Raw genomic sequence first — 19,951 nt, 5'->3', positions numbered from 1 at the left:
CAATAAACACGTAAATTAAGGTAAAGACTGCAAGTGGTCGACTCGTTCACAGCTTAAACAACATTTTTCTTAATCGAAGTTTTGTGTCTCTCCTCCTTCCTGTTCTTGTCATTCTTTCATCTGCCCACATCTCTGATCTCCACTGCCTCTTTTTTCATTCTTCGTCTGCTTCCTCTTCACATGTTCAGGCCTCAGCTTTCGACATCTGCCTTTTCGATAGTTGTTCTTTTCTTGTTTTCTTCTCCTCGCATCCATCAATCTCTTTCAAGCCCACAAAAGAAAGCATGCATGATTGATCGCAAAAACACACATGTGCAGGAGAACACGCTCGTTGTATCTGTGTATAATGGCAGAGGAGCGTGTCTGTTCAACGCTGCTCTTTGTGAAAGCAAGACAGCTCGGTTCAAAGGGCTAATAACGCCTGCCATTAGGTTTCGTGCTGCTCGTACACTCCCTCTTACACACTACATGGTCAATATCCACGGGCAGAGAGAACGGGAGAGGATGATGGATGGAGGAAGGAGGAAGGAGCAGAGGAGGGGAAATAGAGTGTTTAAGAGTAAGATAGAGAAGTGAGGCAAATAGGGGGAAGAGGGAGGGAAAGAGGGGATATGGAGAAAGAAAGATTTGGAGAATGCTGCTGGTGTTGTGGGATCATGTCAGAGAGAGAGAGAGTGTGTGTGTGTGTGTGTGTGTGTGTCTGTATGAGGCCTGTATGTGTAAAACTTTGATCAATTACCAATGATGAACCATCCCTTCGCAGGCAGGACAGTGTGTGTGTGTGTGTGTGCGTGCGTGTGCATGTGTGGCGGCCTTGAGAGAAGGCAGCATATTCCAGTCTGTTGGACACACTCTAGACAGGTATTGATTTCAATGGGGAGAATTTAGAACCTACTCAACCACTAAACACCCCCCTCCCACACACACACAAATACACTCACCTGCAGACACATGCATGTTCCTGCTGAAGTCCAGAGGGACGTGATGGAGGGACAGACAGAGGTAAAGAACAAAGAGACGGCTGTGAAAGGACAAAGGTTGTATTCTCGTATTCACCAGCTGGTCACACCTATCAAACATTTTCATCTATTGTAGAATTAGATTGCAGCACAAAGTATTTCACACACATATATAAACGCACACATAAAAGTGCTCTTTTAATCTCTTGTCTGCACAATTTCTCTTTTTCGCAAACTTAGAAACAGCGTACGAGAGAAAAGATGCAGGTAGTGGAGATAAAACAGAAAGGCAGAGCAGAGTCTGTGTGTGTGTGTGTGTGTGAGAGAGAGAGAGAGAGAGAGAGACGGGGACCTCAGTCATGCTACAGGTCTCTGGGAGTCTCCATTCAGTGGGGGAGCCATTCAATTATAACCTGCGCTCCGCCGGCTGATTGGAGTCCTCCCGCAACAATGTTAGCATCTCTGTCTCGAGCCAGGATGGGATTAAGAATTCTGGCCTCAGGAGACAGCGTGTGGTTTTAAGTCCTGATTGGCAATCACTTGTAACACCCCTGTTTTCATTTGTAACCCTGCTGGACAGGTATTAATCCAACCCAGCATCGTGCCCTTCAGAAGTGTCTCTTTTGATGTCTTTAACCTTGATTTATCTGCACGTGTGTCTTTCGGATGCTGACGGTGACACACACATTCACCTCTGCAGTTTCTACTTAACTGAGGAGCTATAGTTTTAAAGAACTAAAAACCTGGACACCTAAATTATCCATGTGTCTTTTAAGATCCTTTTTTTTTAAAAGTCTTTTCAATCAAAATCTTACAAAGCGAATATTGGTCATAAAGTAGAAGTTGACACAAAAAGGGCAAAAAATCCAATATTCAATATATAAATAAATAAATTCGAATTTGACCATAAAATAAAAAAGACTACATATACATTAGCCATATATATGGAACCTTTGTGACGCTTGTTCACATATAAAAAGGTTGTTTACGTTGAAACGTCGTAATCAAGTTTGACAGCATGTGGGTATTTTATATTTCTTTCAAACTTTGCTGCTGAGGCACTGAGTGTTAAGTTGATTTTTTTAATTTGTTATTTGACAAAGATTAGATATTTGAATGTTGTTTTAAAGGAGTAGCTACATTAATATATTATTGTTTCTTGATTGCAAAAGCTAAAAATAGCATGAACAATATATGGTATATCCAGCAACAGACCATGACAATTCAAAATATCTGTTTTCAGGAGAAGTTCCAGTAACATCACCGACCGATTCGTTCTAATCCAGTGTTGACAGAGGCTCATTAATAAAACAATAACCTGTGTGAATTCACAGTTTATGCATAAAAAAAGTTTTTAATAAGAAAAAGTTCAGTCTTAGTATTTACACATTGAGCCTTGTCAAGTCTCCTTCCTCAACTCTTGCAGTGTGCCTCCTTAAGCCTTTCTTTCTGGTTTCCATGGTGATGTGCAAGGTCACCGATGAGATTATTTAATAATTCCTCTGTAAAGGGACGCTCCTCTGTATTTGTAATGACAAGTGGGTTTAATAATGTTACGTGCGAAAACGGCTTTCACAGGTAATGGAAACATTTAGCACTTGAGAATATCTTGTGAGCTTTCACACCTGCTCTCGACAGTTCTGATACAGAAGACTCTCCCGGAGAAATTGCACCCTACTTTTCCAGGGCATCTTGTATATATTTACCACAGATGATGGTATGACACAGTGTGGAGAAAGGTCTGACAAAGGTCTGACGCCGCTTTCAGACATGAACGTGAAGGTTTTTCACAAATAAAGAATGAAACAGGAGATTGCCACAACAGATAAATATCTGGATGGTTCAGACGAGGGAGATGTAGGAGGCAGGAGGAGGTTTTTGCTTCCAGCACATGGACATCAGCATAGGCCTTTAGAAAAAGAATAGAAAGCCTCTATTTTCATTGTACAAGAGAAAGCAGCACAAACATTTTGTATATGAATATATTAATACAGTGCAAATTTATAAAACAAAATAAAAAGTAAAAGTTTAAAATCCGACAAAAGAAATCAATCAAACCAATAAATACTTAAAATTAATAGTGTGGTTACCTATTACTATTATCACTATATTTTTTATTGCACAGGAAGGATATTGCAAAAATGATGTGATTAAACTTTGAAATAACCATAACATCATCAAAAGCTCTTGTCTTTCCAAGATCTTTGTCAGCGTCTTCTACAAGTATCGCACCTGTTTGTCATCCTGAAATATTTATGTTCTTTTTTTAGTTTTACTGTTAGAATTGTCGGGTCACTGTGACATTTACCTGGGGGGCTCCTGAAAATGTCCAGAGCAGCTGACTGGGACGCTTGCGTTGTCACATACGGCCGCTTACGGATAATATCAGGAAAATGTCCAGAGTTTGGTGCATGTCTGAAAGCAGCTGAAGTCAACATGTTGACCATTATGCTCTCTTTATAGTTTCAGTATAAATACATCAATACTACACTATAACTTCTATAACTTCTTCGTCTGAAATCTTTTGAGCTCACGGTTACAGCTCCTCCTCTACAGAATCCACCATCTCTCCAACAGAGAACAAAAAGGAATGATTGCTGTTACTGTCAAAGTGTTTTATTTATACAGCGCTCCAACAGGCCAGCCAGATAATAGTGAGGCGGGGGGTAACTCTGTGGCATTATGTTGCATACAGCTGATTTATATAGGCTGCATACTGTCTCTCTGTGTCTCTTGCTCTCTCTCCCTCCCTCGCCCTCTCTGATGTGATTTTATAGTAGTGACATTGATCCCGGCCCACTTTGAACTTCCTCTTACCTGTTGCTTCTTCCTCGCCCCCCCCCCCCCCCCACCCGCTTTCTCCCTCCACTCCCTGGTGGCCCGACTCTGCAGCTTTTAACCCTGACTACCCCTCATCTCATCCTATAAATCCTCCCATCATTTTCCTCCCATCGTTCCAATGCTACATCCCCCTGGTGGATCCGTGGCGTTCGCTTGCTCTCCATCAGCTGCTGCTCGGCTCCTCAAGAGTTGTGTTGCTGATGAAACGTCCCGCTCCATCTCTCGGCTCCGGCTGCCAGCAGCTTCAACTAAGGCAGACATCACTTATGAAGGGGGAAATGAGTGGTAATTCAACAGAATAGGGAAGGTAGGCGGAGAGAGAGGAGAGCAGAGGACAGCAGCACACCGTGACTTCTCATAAGCTGCTCCACCTGCTCTTTGTATTTTCAGGCAGCATTAACTCCAATATCATAAAAGGAATAAAAAAAAGCCTTGATAATATTTTTTTTTCTCTATGGCAAATTAATTTTTTGATTAAAACATTTTGTGCATCCTCTTTTCTCTTGAAACAGGCTATAGCAGTATTGTGTTCAATGTGGTGTGTAAGTTTGCAGAAAGGAAAAGTTCACATTCCCAGCAGGCAGTTCAAACACTTTAGATTTAAGTCTTAATATTCATTGAGCTGTTTAAAAAAAAGTGTAATGTTCCTTTCAGTAGATTATATAATATATTTTGCCATTGGAAGTGATATTCATGCAGACATGCATGTGACCTGAAAAGGCACCCGTCCAATGAAACGCAATCCAGTCTCTGCAGTAAATGTTGCATTAATTAAAAACGTTTTTTTGTTGAGACTAGCACATTAGTTTTTGGGAATATGTTGTGACTGTGGTGTTGAGTTGAAATGCATAATGTTTTTTGAAGGTATTATGTGTCGGAGAAATTCTACCAAGTCCTCTCTAGATTTTGTGATCCAGTAAAACAAATAAAAAACAACGAGCTCGAGAATTACAGAAAATGTGAATCAACACCTCTCTGACACATTTATAGTAGAAATAGGGATCAGTCTCAAATTTCTTCATCCATGTTGTCACTCATACTGAGAAATACACTCTGGATGATACAAAGTACCAGTTTGAATCTGTGCATCTCACTGTGGATCTGATCACTGGTGTTTTTCTCTTTATCCATTCAGTCTTAACTTAAGGTGAATAAATACATATGCATCATTTTAATTGTATAGTTCTGTTTATTTTATTTTTGGCTTCTCAGTAAAATGTAACGCATTAAAAACACAACTTGGTCAACAGACACAGACTGATATCATGACTTGTAGTAGAAACCCTTCTTTATACCCAGAGTCATAGTTTGTAGCCACTTCTGTCTTTTTGCACGAGGCCTGCGACATGTTTTTGTGGGCCAGGGGACGTCACATGACAGCGCTGTGGCCAAAATAACAGCCCAGCTGAGGGTTGGACTTGACGGCTTGTCTGAAACACAGATTTATTTTAGTTTCTGCCCCGTTTACCTGTAAAAACCTCTGTACAGAGTTAAATACAAAGCCGTAAATGCAATGAAGGAGCATCATTTGATGCAACTTCCTGGAAATACAAAATCATCGTCACGAAAGAGAACAGCAGAGCTCTGATTAAAAATAATACTTAACCTCACATCTGATTTTCTGATTCTCCAAAGCCCAGAATCTTCAGTATGTTGTGGTCTAAGATCGATCCAGGATTCTGATTCCACTTTTACAAGAGAGTGGATTTACTGTTTGACTCACATTTTTAAATACTCATTCTTTTGTTGTGTTTCCTGTTTGTTTCTGAGTTTGAATTTTTCTATCAGAGACGCACCTTGTCAATATGTCACGCTGTCAGATATAAAAGCCTGACAGAAAAAGTGACAGGCTTTGATGTCGCACACACAAATGCTTGTTTGCAGACACAAACCAAAGCAGGTGCACACATACACATACAATAGACGCATGCACAGTGGGAATCCTGGAGCCAGCTTTTATCTTTGAGAAGTCATTTGCTTTCAGATTACTCAAGAGTTTCCCTCCCCTTCATTTTTCTCTTTCTTTTCCCCATTATCCCTTCATCTTGCAGAACGTGCTTTTCTTAGGTAGCGTAAAACTCCAACCGCCTTGTTTTCCCCTGTCTGCTCCGTTCTCGCTCTCACTGCTCCTCTACTCTATTTGCATTCACGGCTCCCAAGTGGAATTCATCCCTCGCTTTCTTTCACTCTCAGTCTCTCTTTCTCTCTCTCTCTCTCTCTCTCTATCTCTCTATTGCATTCACTATAAACATTGTTTCTTCGTTGCATTTTACAATTGTTTTTCCACAACCAAGACCGCGAGAAGTAAATCTGCTCTGCAGGCGAGTAAATGATGCAATGAGAGGAGAGGAGGAGAGATGAGGAGAGGAGAGAGAATAAAGGATGTTGAACAATTAATCTTGCGTTCATGTTGCTCTGAAATAAAGTGAGCAGAGAAATGGAGAGCCGGGAGAAAAAAAAAGAAAGGATTTGAAGAGAGTGGTGAGAAATGATGGAGAGAGGGGGACATTGGGAGCAGTGTTTCGATCTTCATTTAATAATTGAATAATAATCTCCCTGGAGACATGACCTAGAACTGGCAAAGAGGGAGAGAGGGAGCGTCAGGCTGAGGGCGACACACTGCTGCCCCCTTGTGTTTATTTGGTGTCACCACTAGAACATTTGAGTGAATGTGTGTGTGAGTGTGCGCACGTGCTCATCGATGTGTGTATGATTTACAACTGCAACCTGTCTCTGTCACACAGATATGGGCCTGTGTCCGTGATGGGGAGAAAAAGAGGGTTTTTGGATGTCAGGAAAGCATCTATTTCACTTTGTCACACAAACTACACACACGCACATACAAACACACACGAGTACCAGCAGACACCGAATCAGACCTTGTCAGGCCGAGTCTTTTTTAGGGCTGACACTGATATATGAGCTTTGGCGGAGGGAGAAACGTGGCCAGGACGTTGACGGCTGACGTGAGCGCAACGTTGCACTCAGGTTGATGTACGAGCACGGGGGTTAGGGGACAATGCTACACTGATACCAGGCGAAGGAGCTGTGGCCCTGGGGCCTTGAGCCCGTACTGAAGAGTCAGCTCCACATTCTCTGCATGCAGCAGCCCTGCAGCCATAAATACACACACACACTCACCTGCTTTATTAATAACTTGATAAAACGTGAACAAATATCTGTTTGACCCTGGGTGCACATTCAAGCAGAATCCCAAACACAATGTTGAGTAGAGTGTGTGTGTGTGTTAGAAATATTAGCTCTACAAATTAACTGGAAATGTGTGAAATACTATCAAACAACTGAAGTTTGTAATGATGCTGCTTTTAAATACATTCTAATAAGGAAAAGCATTTTATTTAATTTCTGACGTATATCCCTCTTCTATGTAGTGATATTAATTCCAGCCGTGTTTTGTGTGTTTTCAGTTTGCGCAGGGAGGGATACACAATGCAGGTGAACGTCAACGACTACCTGGACATCTACTGCCCTCATTATAACGACAGCCAGCGCATGGTCGGCACCGGAGAGCAGTACGTCCTCTACATGGTCAGTTACCGTGGCTACAGGAACTGCGACCCCCAGCTGGGCTTCAAGAGGTGGGAGTGTAACCGGCCTCACGCCCCCCACGCCCCCATCAAGTTTTCGGAGAAGTTCCAGCGCTACAGCGCCTTCTCGCTGGGCTACGAGTTCCATGTTGGGCAGGAGTACTATTACATCTGTGAGTGAATCAAACCAACAGCTAATATCATGTCAATACATATTTATTGTTGTACATTGTACTGCATGTCCCCAGAACATAAATGGAAAATAATGATACAATTCTTGATCTTGAAGGAGGATTTTGACACTAGAGCTGTGATCTTCTGTGTGTTAAAAAGTTTCTTTTATTTATTGTTAAACGATAAACCACAGTTTATCGTCAGGTAATTTCTGGATAACAAATTGCTGCTTCACGTCTAATCAAATCACCCTGCAGTCAGACGGGCTCATCCGTTTTGTTGATTGCTAATCAAATTAACTCACAACGCCATGTGCCAGTGTGACACTGTATAAAAAATTTACTTTGAGCTTCTCATAAAGCAACTGAAAAACCAACCTTTCAGGCTTAAGATAAATGTCTGCTGCATTAAATGAGTGTATAATGAGTGATATACTCATTTAACCTGCATCACTTGATGGTAACTGTCTCCATCACAATCAGAGAGGACTGCAGAGAGCTCACTGCAAAGACAGACTTTCATATTGAATAAACTTTTTTTAAACATCTTCATAATGTTATGAGAATAAAGGGGCAAAACAACATTTATTTTTAGGGAATAAGTAGCAAAGACATCTTGAGTTCCACTCCTTCCAGACCCCAAATCCTGAGAAACTATGAAACCCCTTTGAATTTCATGTCGAAAAAAAACCAAACCACAAAACATTACTCTCTCCACAAAAGAGGCAATTTCCTCGAGTCTTTGTTTCTTTCTTCAGAGCAGCCACAGTTTCTTGCACAATCTTTTCAAAGTCGTGATACCTCCATGAGTCCTTATGATAACATGGTGCTGATTGGCCAAAAGATTACATCATTTGTTATTTGTAAAAAACATACTCAAGTATAATGTAACAAGATGTTCCACATTCCTCATTTTAAAACGGGCAACAGGCTGATCGTCTGATATTCCCTGTGTAAGATGACGCAGACTCTATTTACTGCTGTATTCCTTTAAGTGGCCTTAGTACTCCGTTCACAGGCTGATAATGTCAATTACAATGCCAACTTTATTTAAATAGCACATTTAAAACAACTTGGTTGACCAGAGTGCCTTACAAGTAAAAGGTAAACAAGAACACAGCAATCCGCAATATATATATATATAATATATTAAAATACTAATAATAAAATGTGGTTTTAATAGAAGAGATGTGTTTTAAACAATGATTTGAAGAACATTAATATAACATAAAAAAGAAAAATAAATTCCTGCTCAGTATTAAGTTTTCATCAAGAATCAGGCTATGCTTTGTTCAGCATGATGTATAATCTAAGATTCATCATATAAGTAAATAGATTGTCTCACCAGGAAATCTGAGAATATGTGCGTCTGCGTTCTGCTGCATGTTCAACATCTGCTCACGAGAACCACCCCACTGAACAAACTGTTCACTCTTCAACATCTGTGTTGTAGAGTCCAGTGTCCCTGAGGGAGAGACATACGAGTGTCATCTGAGCAGCTTTAACCCTTTGCTGCGCTCTCACAGATTCACAACCTGCATTCTGTGTTTAAAACTATCTCCGATTTTAGGGCAGTTAAAACACTTGATATTAAAACGGTCACAGCTGTCGGTGAACGCAAACGGTCGCCATGGTCACAGGCGGTGTTGCAGGTAGGACAGAGGGGAAAGTGACTCTTTGTGTCACGTCTGTGAATAATCACATGAATACAGCAGGAGGTGTTTCAATTGTGCGTTTTGCTTCACAGCCACGCCCACCCATCACCACGGCCGCAGCTGCCTGAGACTACGAGTGTACGTCTGCTGCTCCACGGGTACGTCTCTCACTTTGTGTTTGTGTGTGTGTGTGTGTGTTTGAGTGTGTGTGTGTGTTTGATTGAGAGAGAGACCTGTAATGCGACGCTTCCACCCATCTGGGTACAGTTGCTCTAACCATTGCCCTCCCCATCTGTTAGGCACCGGGGCTCCTACGAACCCACACACACTCACAACCACACACACACACACACACACACACCGGCTGCATACAGATGCATATACAATCTAAAAACAGTCTAAAAGAGGCAGCGCTATTAATACTCCTGCTGAGATTCCCCTGCAGCATTTTCCCTCACACAACAGAACCTCCCTCGCTCCTTCGTTCTCTCTCACTCCTTCTGTAGCAGCTCCAGCTCTGTAGGCCCTCGTCCCTCCTCTCCTCCCCTCCCTCCCTTGCTCCCTTGCTCCCTGTCAGAATCCATTTATTCCTGTGTGCGGTCAGTGGGTGGCTATGTATATGTAGTGTTAACCTCTCGCTCGCACTCCCGCCATCCTTCAATCTCTCGGCCCTCTCACACTCACACACACATACACACACACGCTTTGATCCCTGGCCTGTCCGGTCCTTTTAACTTCCACAGCCCTGTAGTGTTAACCTCTCCTCCCTCTTTCACCCCCCACCCCTCCATCTCCGTTGCTCTCTGTCCATTTTCACACACTGCCTCTGTTCAGTTTGATCTGCCTCCCCTCACCTTCCCTCTTGCCCTCTTCCCCCCTTCTCTCTCACTTGCTTACTCGTTTATTCTCCCTCACTCTTTCTCTCGGAGCTGCTGGTGATGTTATGGCCTGTCAGTCTGTCTGCTCTGGGGGATTTAAAAAAAAATTTTTTTTGAACCCCACACCCTTGCCTCGCCGCACTTTTGCACGTTTCTCTCAAGATGTCAAGTTGGATGTAATTAAAATCCTTTGGGTTGGAGCAATGGTTTTAGCCTCTTGCTCCCTCAGCCTCCCTCCTTTTCTGTCTCACTCAGTTATTTCTCTCTCTCTCTTTCAGCCTCTGACGTGGACGATGAGCCAGAGCCCACAGAACCAGACTACACACTTAGACCAGGCCTAAAAATCAGTGATATTGGTGAGTCATACGCACACTCACCTTAACTTATGCACACATGAGTAAGGTGAGTGAGTGTGAATCTGTCCGGCTCGTCTGGATTTCACAAAAACAAACCCAGACTTGTGTTTGTCATTCAGATCATCCGTCTTAAAGGGTAGAAATCGAATGATTCACTATTTTTAAGCTGACCCATTGAAATAATGTCTTTGGCACACAGCCCCAAAGCCCATTAGTTCCCTCTGAAGATGAAGTAAAACTTTCAAATCTGCAGCATAATGTTTCTTTTTTTAAATCAAACATTAAAAAAAAGAGCTAATTAATTTGTTGAGGGACTGTTTCAGCAGGGGATTAATCCACATTTGGTTTTGAGCCTCTGTTCCCATATTCATATTAAAGGGAAATGTCACCCAATGCCCATGGAACATTGCATTTTTTAGACAACATCACATCATTGGTCATTCATTAATAATTTGATGGCTCCAGAATAACAATTATCACACAGAACATGAAAGATAAATAATAATCTTTAACCAATCATCAAATCTTTATCATGATCACTGTCCTTTACTGTCTTTCTTTGATTTATGATTTTATTAAGTTTTCTGCTAGTCTCTGCACAGCCTCCTCTCAGGCTGCAGGCAGCTCCGACCATCATTGACAATCATATAGTCAGGATAGCCTGTAGCCTGACAGGCAGGAGCAATTTTTTTTCCTCCACAAAGGAGGTTTTGTTTTCACCCCAACAACTGAACAGATTTCCAGGAATCTTGGTGGAAGGATGTGGTTTGGGTCGGGGAAAAATAAATTAAAATCTGGTTTGGATCCTGATTTTTCAATTTCCTTCACGTTGGGTTTTGTTTTTCGACATTTTCGCTGATTTCTCAGGGAAATAATAATTTATGGATCTTTATGAAATAAATCAGGCACATTTAGGGAACTGGTATGTACGAGTGTGTGTAATGTGGTGCAGCTTGATTAAATTGAAGGGGACTGTTGGGCCGTGTTGGGATCACTTGTACTTAACTTCTAGATCTTGGTTAGTGTTTGTTGTTTGTCCTTATGTTGCTGTCGTCCGGATTACACAACTGCTGCTTTCATGAGGATAATCATACTGAATCTGTTCTGCCTGCAGCTTTATGTGATTTGGCAGCGATTTGAGGGAGAAACAGAACAGTAAATCAATAAGTGACAGACTTCAATGATCCTTTAGATGATCATGTGGTTGATTCTCAGTGTTATGACAACGTAGTGCAGCAGCAGAAATAAACATGTAGGCCTACAGTTAACTTGGCCTAGCTACCCATTGCACAACCGGACATGTGGGTATCTGGGTATCAATCACCATTGTGTTCGAGGTTACACGCTATATTCCAAGACTGTCAGAAAAATTTGCTGCAGTGTTGTTGTTGAAACATGTGCACACGCACTCAGGTGTGCTCTCCTGTGCAGTAAATCAGTCTGTTCTCATAACTGTCATAAGGAAACTCATCACTAGCTGCAGCTAATGGCTGCAGGTCGTATGAGTTTGTTGAGTTACCTCCCCCTCACTCTTTTTTTTTCTCTCTTCCTTCCATCGTTCTTTCATCTCGTTTCTCTCTCACTCCATCTCCTTTCTCCATGCCCTCCTCATCCTCCTCCCTTTAATTCCCATCCTCCTTTTTTCCTCCCAGAGCACAAGTAGGAACGCAGTGGAGAGGAAAGCCACTAAAACTCAGTTTATTCACCTTTTGATGTGTGAAATTGAGTTTTTGCCACTTTTAACACGTCTTTTTTTCAAAATAATATAAATGTTCAGGTCCTGTAATTTTGCATCAGTGCTATCACAGTGATGCAAACTGTTCTTAAAAACAGAAATGATTTAATTTCAAAATAACATGGTGTTTGAATGTTGATTGATGATGATTTTTTTTTTCCAATACTGTTATAACATATATATATATAAAGTAGTTTCCTATACTTTTGTTTGCCACTATATCACTGAGTGATGTATATTGTATCATCATGTATCATCTGTATACTCACCACTTACTCTGTCCTTCCTCCACAGCAAATACTTGTAAACACTCAGTAAAAGCAAAGGCTGCTCATTATGGCAACATAAAAGATACAGTTGAACTAATTACAAGGTACACAAAAAGCAAAGATAATTTCCACAGAAGAATAGTTGTATTTAATGCACTCCAACAGATAAGGAGAACAGAGTGCATGGAAATACTGTTAATATTTAGTGAGCGACTGACAATAGCCGAGGACAAATCACCGCAGCTCCTGTGGGTCATTTTCACCTGTAGTGCTGTGGTGCCAATTAAATTAATTGGCGAACCCGAGTGGTGCGGGAGGAAGTGAGGAAATCAGCAGGGAGCTGTGAAATGAACTGAAAACAAAGAAGCGGTTTGCTATTCCCCTCCCTCGTTCTCAGTCCTCCCAACCGCCGATTAGACTCATCGCATCATAGTTTTAATTACTGTTATTCAGAATTCACATCAGCACGTTTGCACGACCACAAGACAACGTACAAAACAGCTCTGTTCAAATCTGCCTGATTACCACGTCTGAAAGTGTTTAACTAATCCCAGTGTTGCAGAGTCATATTGTACACCTCCTCTCTCTCTCTCTCTCTCTCTCTCTCTCTCTCTCATTCTCTCCCCTCCACTGCTCACACTTTATTTCCTGGCCGCTGCCCCCTTCAATCAGTGTCTCCAGCTCAACAGTGGTTCCCTCCTGAATACGGCCTCTAGTATTAGATTTCATTTAGATCTCATTTACAACATGGAATGGCGCTAGCAGCTCCCCGTGCAGCCATGTGATTACTGATGGCTTTTCGGTGGAAGGATGCTCATTTACCAGCACCGTTGGCTCAGGTTACTGCATCTGATGGTCAGGTCTGGCCATTAGTGGAGAAATCAGAAGCTTTTCCTTCAATGGGGTTTATTGTAGAAATAACCACTCCTTTAAGCGATCGTGTGTTTTGGCAGCACTTTGCCAGCGGCATCAGGTTGAATATCAGTTGGAGAACACACACAAGATCTCTGTTGTCTATTTAATCTGTAGTAACAGCTGCATTGCATGTGTATTTATATATTTTATTCATTATGTATAAAATACCCCATCTTAAGGCCTGTGCTGTTAAATGTAAAACTTTATAACTAAGCGGTGTATTTTCTGCAGTATTATGACAACACAGATTTCATACATATCAATGTGCTAATTTAATACCACCTGCTAAATGAGGCTATTAAATCACTGTTAAAGGAAGATTTATACCTGACAGTGCTAATTGCTTTTTATATATTTCTGTATTGCTCATAGATAAATCTCTCTTAAATGAGTTTTTGTCCTCATGCTTATTAGTGATGTCACAATGGATCTCTTGGCCCCATATATCATAATAGAAAAATGTGACAGATTTTCATTACGAGGCTAAAAGAATGGATCACAGAATCAACTTAATCTTATCAATTATATCCTTCAGTCTATTGCATCTATTTGCTTACTCCCACAGGCTGTAATTAAAATTACTTACACACATGCTGCACTGTTTAAGCTGATCTCTGGGAATGAAATGTGCAGATTCTCTTAGAAATCAAGTCAGAAATGTGAAACCAGCTCATAATTAATTGCCCTTGGTTGCAACCAATGCTTGTCCAACCACGTGCAGACTATTGCTCGTTATCATAGACTGTATAACAAGAAGGACAACACATCTCCACCCCCTCTGATTATTCAGAAATGAAAAATCCAGAAATGAAATATCCAGGATGCGAACACCACCATCTTCTAAAGTTTGTGCATTAGAAATCAGGGATGGAGCTGCAGTCGCGATGTCCCGTCAATAACGGTGTTTGACCAATCGTGAATCAGTCGCAGCTGTCAATCAACATGTTTCACTCTGTTTTTATTGCAACAAATAACAAATTAAAACCAAACATCCCGGAATGAAATTGAAAATTGAAAGATCAGTGTGATAAGAATTACCTAAAATGACAGAAACCAACAAAAAAAACTTTTTTTAGTTTTGCCCACGTCCCATCTACTAACATAGAGGAGTTGGGGTTTGTGACCTGTACTGCAGCCAGTCACTAGGAGGAGATGGGGACGTTGTAGTACTTTTGGGGGCGCCGTCATGCCTTTATATACATTCTGTGATCTTTATCTTACCAAGGCACTGCACTGATTTAAATGCTGAAGTCAATTTACTGGGCACAAAGGGAACTACTCAGCCCTGTGGCTCTGCCCTGTTATTGAAAGACATGGTATCAATCACTCAGGGAACATCTAATGAAAGAAGCAAACATATGAGTCTTCTAATTTTAGTCTGTGTCTCTGTATGTTCACTGGAATGACCTTTCAGTCAGGACATTCTAATCTGGGAAAACCACAATTGATAAAGTCGAATCAGCACTTGTCTGACCGAGTGTCAACAACAATTAAAGATAATTATCTTCATTAAGTGTCTAACAGGTGAACCAGTTCACATAAAATATAGTATCTTGGATATTAGTGACTTATATTCTATATGTGAGATATTCAATTAAAATTATAATATTTTAACTCAGACAGAAACCACTAAAGTGGCCTAAACATACACACACACACACACACACACTAATACACTTATGATTTATGCCCACCACATACATGAGCAGAGTGTGTATATATATGTTAATGTGCTTGCCCCTTATGTTCAGTGCAACTACAGTACAGTACACTGCACACAGACAGAATCTTTCATAGACATAAATAGAACATAAATCAGATTTTTATTTTTATCGTTTTTATCAACATGACATTCAGATTCATTGATGCCTCTAAGTGTCTGAACCTAATTATCAGGTGGATGCAGCCTGTGTTTGTGCTCCAAAATGTGTTATACACACAAACACACATAAACACTGGCAAACACACACACACACGTACATACACGCATCAGATAATCACAGTATGCGTTACATCCTTGTTCACACTAATAATTATGTGTATCTGTGACAGTTTAGAAAGAGACGGGGGCAGCCTGTGTCGGTGTGCATGTGTGTAATGAGACATTAAGTAGAGCCACACTTCAGACCCAGTTGCGTGAGATTCTCCGCTGTCGGCTGTTTGTGTCTTCAACACCACATTCCTCGGTCTGTCAGTGACGGAGTCACAGGGCGTCCTGACCCCTTGGCTGCACGCTCGGTTACAGAGCGGTCAAAGCATTTAACCTGAGCACCGCCGCTGCGTAGACCTCATTAAATCGGCCGGCAGAGCATACCAGAGGCGGCCATCTCCAAAACCAGGTGTCAGCCAGTCATTACTCTGCTGTCTGACCCACAGAGCAGCTGGAAACACTGTGGCCCTGTACATGTTGCTGAGTGGAAACACTGAGAACATCCTTGGATGCCATCAGTTCCTAATCAGCTTCAGCTGACTTCTGTACAGACAGAAAATTGCGCCTCTGTCTAGGCTTCAGTCTCATTACTCAGGTGACTACAGAGGGTGCGTCTGGCCGCACGCGTCTCTCATGAGTGCAGGCATGCAGCGAACTGTCTGCTGGGTTGTGTTTTGGACTAGACATCAATGCCCTGTGTGTGTAACCCGTGACAGAATACCACAAACTATTTTAGGACACAACCAGGTGCACATGCAGCTCGATTGGGAGGAGATGGGGGGGGCTTACAGTATATACAGCGTGTGTGTGTAAAAGTGCAGCTGTGTGTGTGTGTGTGTGTGTGTGTGAGTGTGAGTGAGAGACGGGGAATGTGTCACTTTATTAGAACAATGTGAGCTCTCTGATAACAGCTGCAGTCTGCTGTGGCACTGCTGGTGTGTTGTCTTTGGAGCAGACTAACCACATTTCAGTGGGAGTGAGACTGTCTGTGCTGCCTTTTTTTCTGTCAGCCTGTTTCACTCAACCACATTCTGTTATGTTTTAAAAGTGACCATGATGTGTAACCAGATTACAGCCCAATCAGTAGCTCAGATAAACTTCTCTTTTAAATTGAAAGGTATAATAAACATGTAGAGAAATCCTCAGGTGCCTCTGTGATGAATAAAGACTAAGACATCGATCTCTCTTGTTGTTTTCTCTCTCTCTCTGTATTTCCAGATGAGTTTAACCCTTTCGTTCCCAAGCTGGAGAAGAGCGTCAGCGGAAGCAGTCCGTCCAGGGATCGCCTTCTCCTCACGGTGACGATGCTCCTCCTGGCCGTCCTCTTCATCTCCTAGCAACGGCCATCCCATCAGCGTCACCATGCCAACTAGCCTTGGGAGGCTGTACAGTACCAGTGGGTGGGAGAAGAGGGGGGGTCAGGAGAGGAGAGTTAAGATACTTCAAATAGAACAGAAGGCAAAGAGGAGGGAGACTTTGAATGAAAGTTTTCAAGCATCGGAGTGTGATTGTGTGTTTGTACGTGTGTGTGTTTGTGCAGCTGTGTGTTTGATGGAGTGTGGCTTTGGTGGAGTTGAAAGACCTTTGGATGCTCTGTGTCACAGACTGAACTGTTTGTTGCATTGAAGTCAGCCTGTGCACACAGATGCAGGTTTGGTAGACTGTGTGTGTGTGTGTGTGTGTGTGTGTGTGTGTGTGTGTGTGTGTGTGTGTGTGTGTGTGTGTGTGTGTGTGTGTGTGTGTGTGTTAGAACAGGCCACAGGTTGAGCTTGTTGAATCATGCACGCCACACAAGCATTTATACAACTGTAGTTGGGCGTGGCTGAAATCCTAATTTGAAAAAAAAAAAAAAAGTACAGAGAGGCAACATATGAAGATTTTACCTGGGATCTGATTGGCTAAAACACTTCCTTAGGGCTAGTTGCCATAGTTTCTTGCTACAAGACTTAAAACTGAACTCATGAACTGAATGAAACAGATTTCAGCATAATTGAACTGAAATTGCCTTTTTTTGCGTTGATGTTATCGTTGTTGATCTTGATGCTGGGAACTTGTCCCAGTCCACAGAGGAAAAAAAAGGAACCAGCGGACAAACTGCGCTGATCCTGGGTCAAAGTAGGCGACAAGTCAAACACACCATGGACTCCAGTGTTTTAGTTGCCATCTTCGCCCCCCGGTCTCATCCTGTGTTCTCCATCAGTCTCTAGAAGGCAGCAGGACTGGACGGGGCTCAGGAGGAAATTCAGAGCATTTTCAACAATTAATCATTCACTTAAATGTAGTTTTTGGGGTGGGTGAGGGTGAAGGGGAGGAGGAACTTTAAATGTGCCATTGACACAGACACTGCAAGGATGTATCGATGTTATAAGTTGCTGTGTTACTTTAATTTGCTGTCTTAACTCGGTTCGTCCTCCGTCATCTCAACCTAACGAAAGCACACGATGGCTACAGAGCAGCCATGGATATCTCAGCAATACAGCCCCTCCTCTCTACCGACAACGACTCATTCAGAGAAGAAGAAGAAGAGCAGGGAGGAGGGACGAAGGAGGAAGAACTGTCACTCACATGAGCATTTAAGGACAATTACGAAGCTCCTACTGGTCCATGATGGTGTAGCAGCGTGCTTCACCGATCTCATCTCTTCAAACTCATTTGTCAGTTGCCACGTGTGAACAGTTTTTTTTTGTTACTGAATGAGATTGTTTGTGCCTGAGACAAAAAGAAAACTTATGTAAGAGTGTTCCACGTGTGAGTGTCGGTGAGCGAGTGAAAATATTTGAAATGGTACTAACAGCCTGAAAATACATCAACATACTGTACATTGTTTAAGTATGAAAATGCAAAATAGTAAAGAAAAACACAAAAAAAAATCCAAAACACAACTAAAGCAACAAGTAATACATACAAACCAAGTGCTTTGGTGGGAAGGTACGGCAACTCAAACTTCAAACAACCAGTCGGTTGCTTCAGAATAGCGTTTCCATAGCAACTAGCACCTTATTCACCATGGTTACCCTACCCTGCCAATGATAGACTCTAGTAGGGCATGGCTTACCATTGTAGCTGATAACAATGATGAAGGTGATGATTCTGATAATGGACTGTGAGCTGACCGTTGGCCAACAGCGGCGCCACGTGAGACGTTCAAGTACCCGTGTAAATGTCACAATGGACACAGAATGGAATTCCAATATCTGCCGAGGTGAAATGTGATGTAAGCATTTTTACAAACTTGAAGCTCAGTTTTATTTGTGGGCTCAGTTTTCTTTGTGGTTTTATTATTTTTTTAATGTCTTTTTTATGATTATGTTGTTGAGTTTGTTGTGGTGTAACATTGGTTGTCTTAAGGGTGGAGATGGAGGAGTTTAAAATATGGTGGGTTGAGCCATACGTAAACCTGGGTCGCACTCTGTGGATCTCTTACCCAAGGGCCTTTTTGGTTTCTTGAACTTTGATTATTTACTCAGCCTGTGAGATATTGTAATCTGATGTCTGTAGCTCTAGCTCAAGTTTGAAACTTTGACAGTCAATGTTATCGAAGTGCATCGTGGGAATTGTAGGATGCAGCATTTTTGATGGCACAAACCTGTACAAGAGACAATATGAAAAGATATGTTGATCCCTGCATTACAAATTTAGATACTTTTTCCATCTGTTTCTTTTGCAATACTAATATTCAAAGGAAAACCATTTAAAACCAAGCTCCGTCTTCATCAGAACTTGTTAGGAGGGTGCATATGTCCGGTCCAGGATGCCATCATATACTTTCTAGAGTCACAAATAAGTCAAATTATCCAGTTATTCACAGTATAAACCACAATGTGTGTGTGGCAAGTGCAACCAATCAGCCCACTAGATTCATAGGAATGTATTAACTGTTGTGGCCCTATCAAGAGTTTATTTTCATGTAGACAAACAAGGATTCTATAGATTTGGAGCATCATTGAGTTCATGGACTAAAGCACAGCGTGGAACCAGTCCAGGTGTAGGTATGGCTCCTGATGGGAGGGAGAGGTCAGAAAGGTTTGGGTTCTGGTGTGAAGGGGAGGGGATGAAGTGTGTGAGGGTAAATCACACTTCAAGAAGTTGCACTTAAGAACTTAGACACGAGAGCAAGGAAGTGTGTGTGTGTGTCTGTGTGTGTGTCTGTGTGTGTGTCTGTGTGTGTGTCTGTGCGCGCCTATCATCTGAATGTGTGTGTCTGACAGGGAGAAGAATCTGACATAATTTCTGTTCATTTGGCAACGTCATGTGTGCAGGAGCTTTAGCATGAGATGCTGTCTGTCTTGGTGTGTACATGGTGTTAGTGTGTGTACCTGTGAGTGAGTGAATGAGCGAGCGAGTGAGCAACAGTCTCATTGTTCCTGCTCTTTCCATTTGTGTGTGTGTGTGTGTGTGTGTGTGTGTGTTTGAGCGAGTGCGACCAATTGTTGTCTGGCAAAACAACAAAAGCATTTAATAGTGTTGGAAACAACCATTTACAATCATGTTTACCTTTGACTGGAATGACTTTAAATGAACTTGAAAATAAACTGTAAACTGAACAAACCATAACAGAGGTTATAACAATGATCATGATAACAAAAATAATAAGCTTACAAATCTTACTTTTAACAAGGCGTGTGTTTGGCTCTTTATTTCTAATCTGCCCTGCACCCTCCCCGCTCTGTCTGCCTTCTGAGGGGGAAAAAA

General features: G+C 41.8%; 1 protein-coding gene across 1 annotated transcript in view; it reads left to right on the top strand.

Annotated features, from left to right (window-relative positions):
• efna3b (ephrin-A3b) overlaps window positions 1–17,134 on the top strand; it is a 56,847-nt gene extending 39,713 nt beyond the window's left edge. Inside the window, exons 3-6 of the mRNA XM_020092766.2 lie at window positions 7,229–7,521; window positions 9,269–9,334; window positions 10,333–10,410; window positions 16,478–17,134. Coding sequence (XP_019948325.1) covers window positions 7,229–7,521; window positions 9,269–9,334; window positions 10,333–10,410; window positions 16,478–16,596 — 556 coding nt within the window. The 3' untranslated portion in view covers window positions 16,597–17,134. The remainder of the gene's footprint in view (window positions 1–7,228; window positions 7,522–9,268; window positions 9,335–10,332; window positions 10,411–16,477) is intronic.
• Window positions 17,135–19,951: the final 2,817 nt, after the last annotated feature.

Source organism: Paralichthys olivaceus, chromosome 13, assembly GCF_024713975.1.
Source record: "Paralichthys olivaceus isolate ysfri-2021 chromosome 13, ASM2471397v2, whole genome shotgun sequence".
Taxonomy (NCBI): Eukaryota; Metazoa; Chordata; class Actinopteri; order Pleuronectiformes; family Paralichthyidae; genus Paralichthys; species Paralichthys olivaceus.
This window is presented reverse-complemented; position numbering and strand designations above follow the sequence as displayed.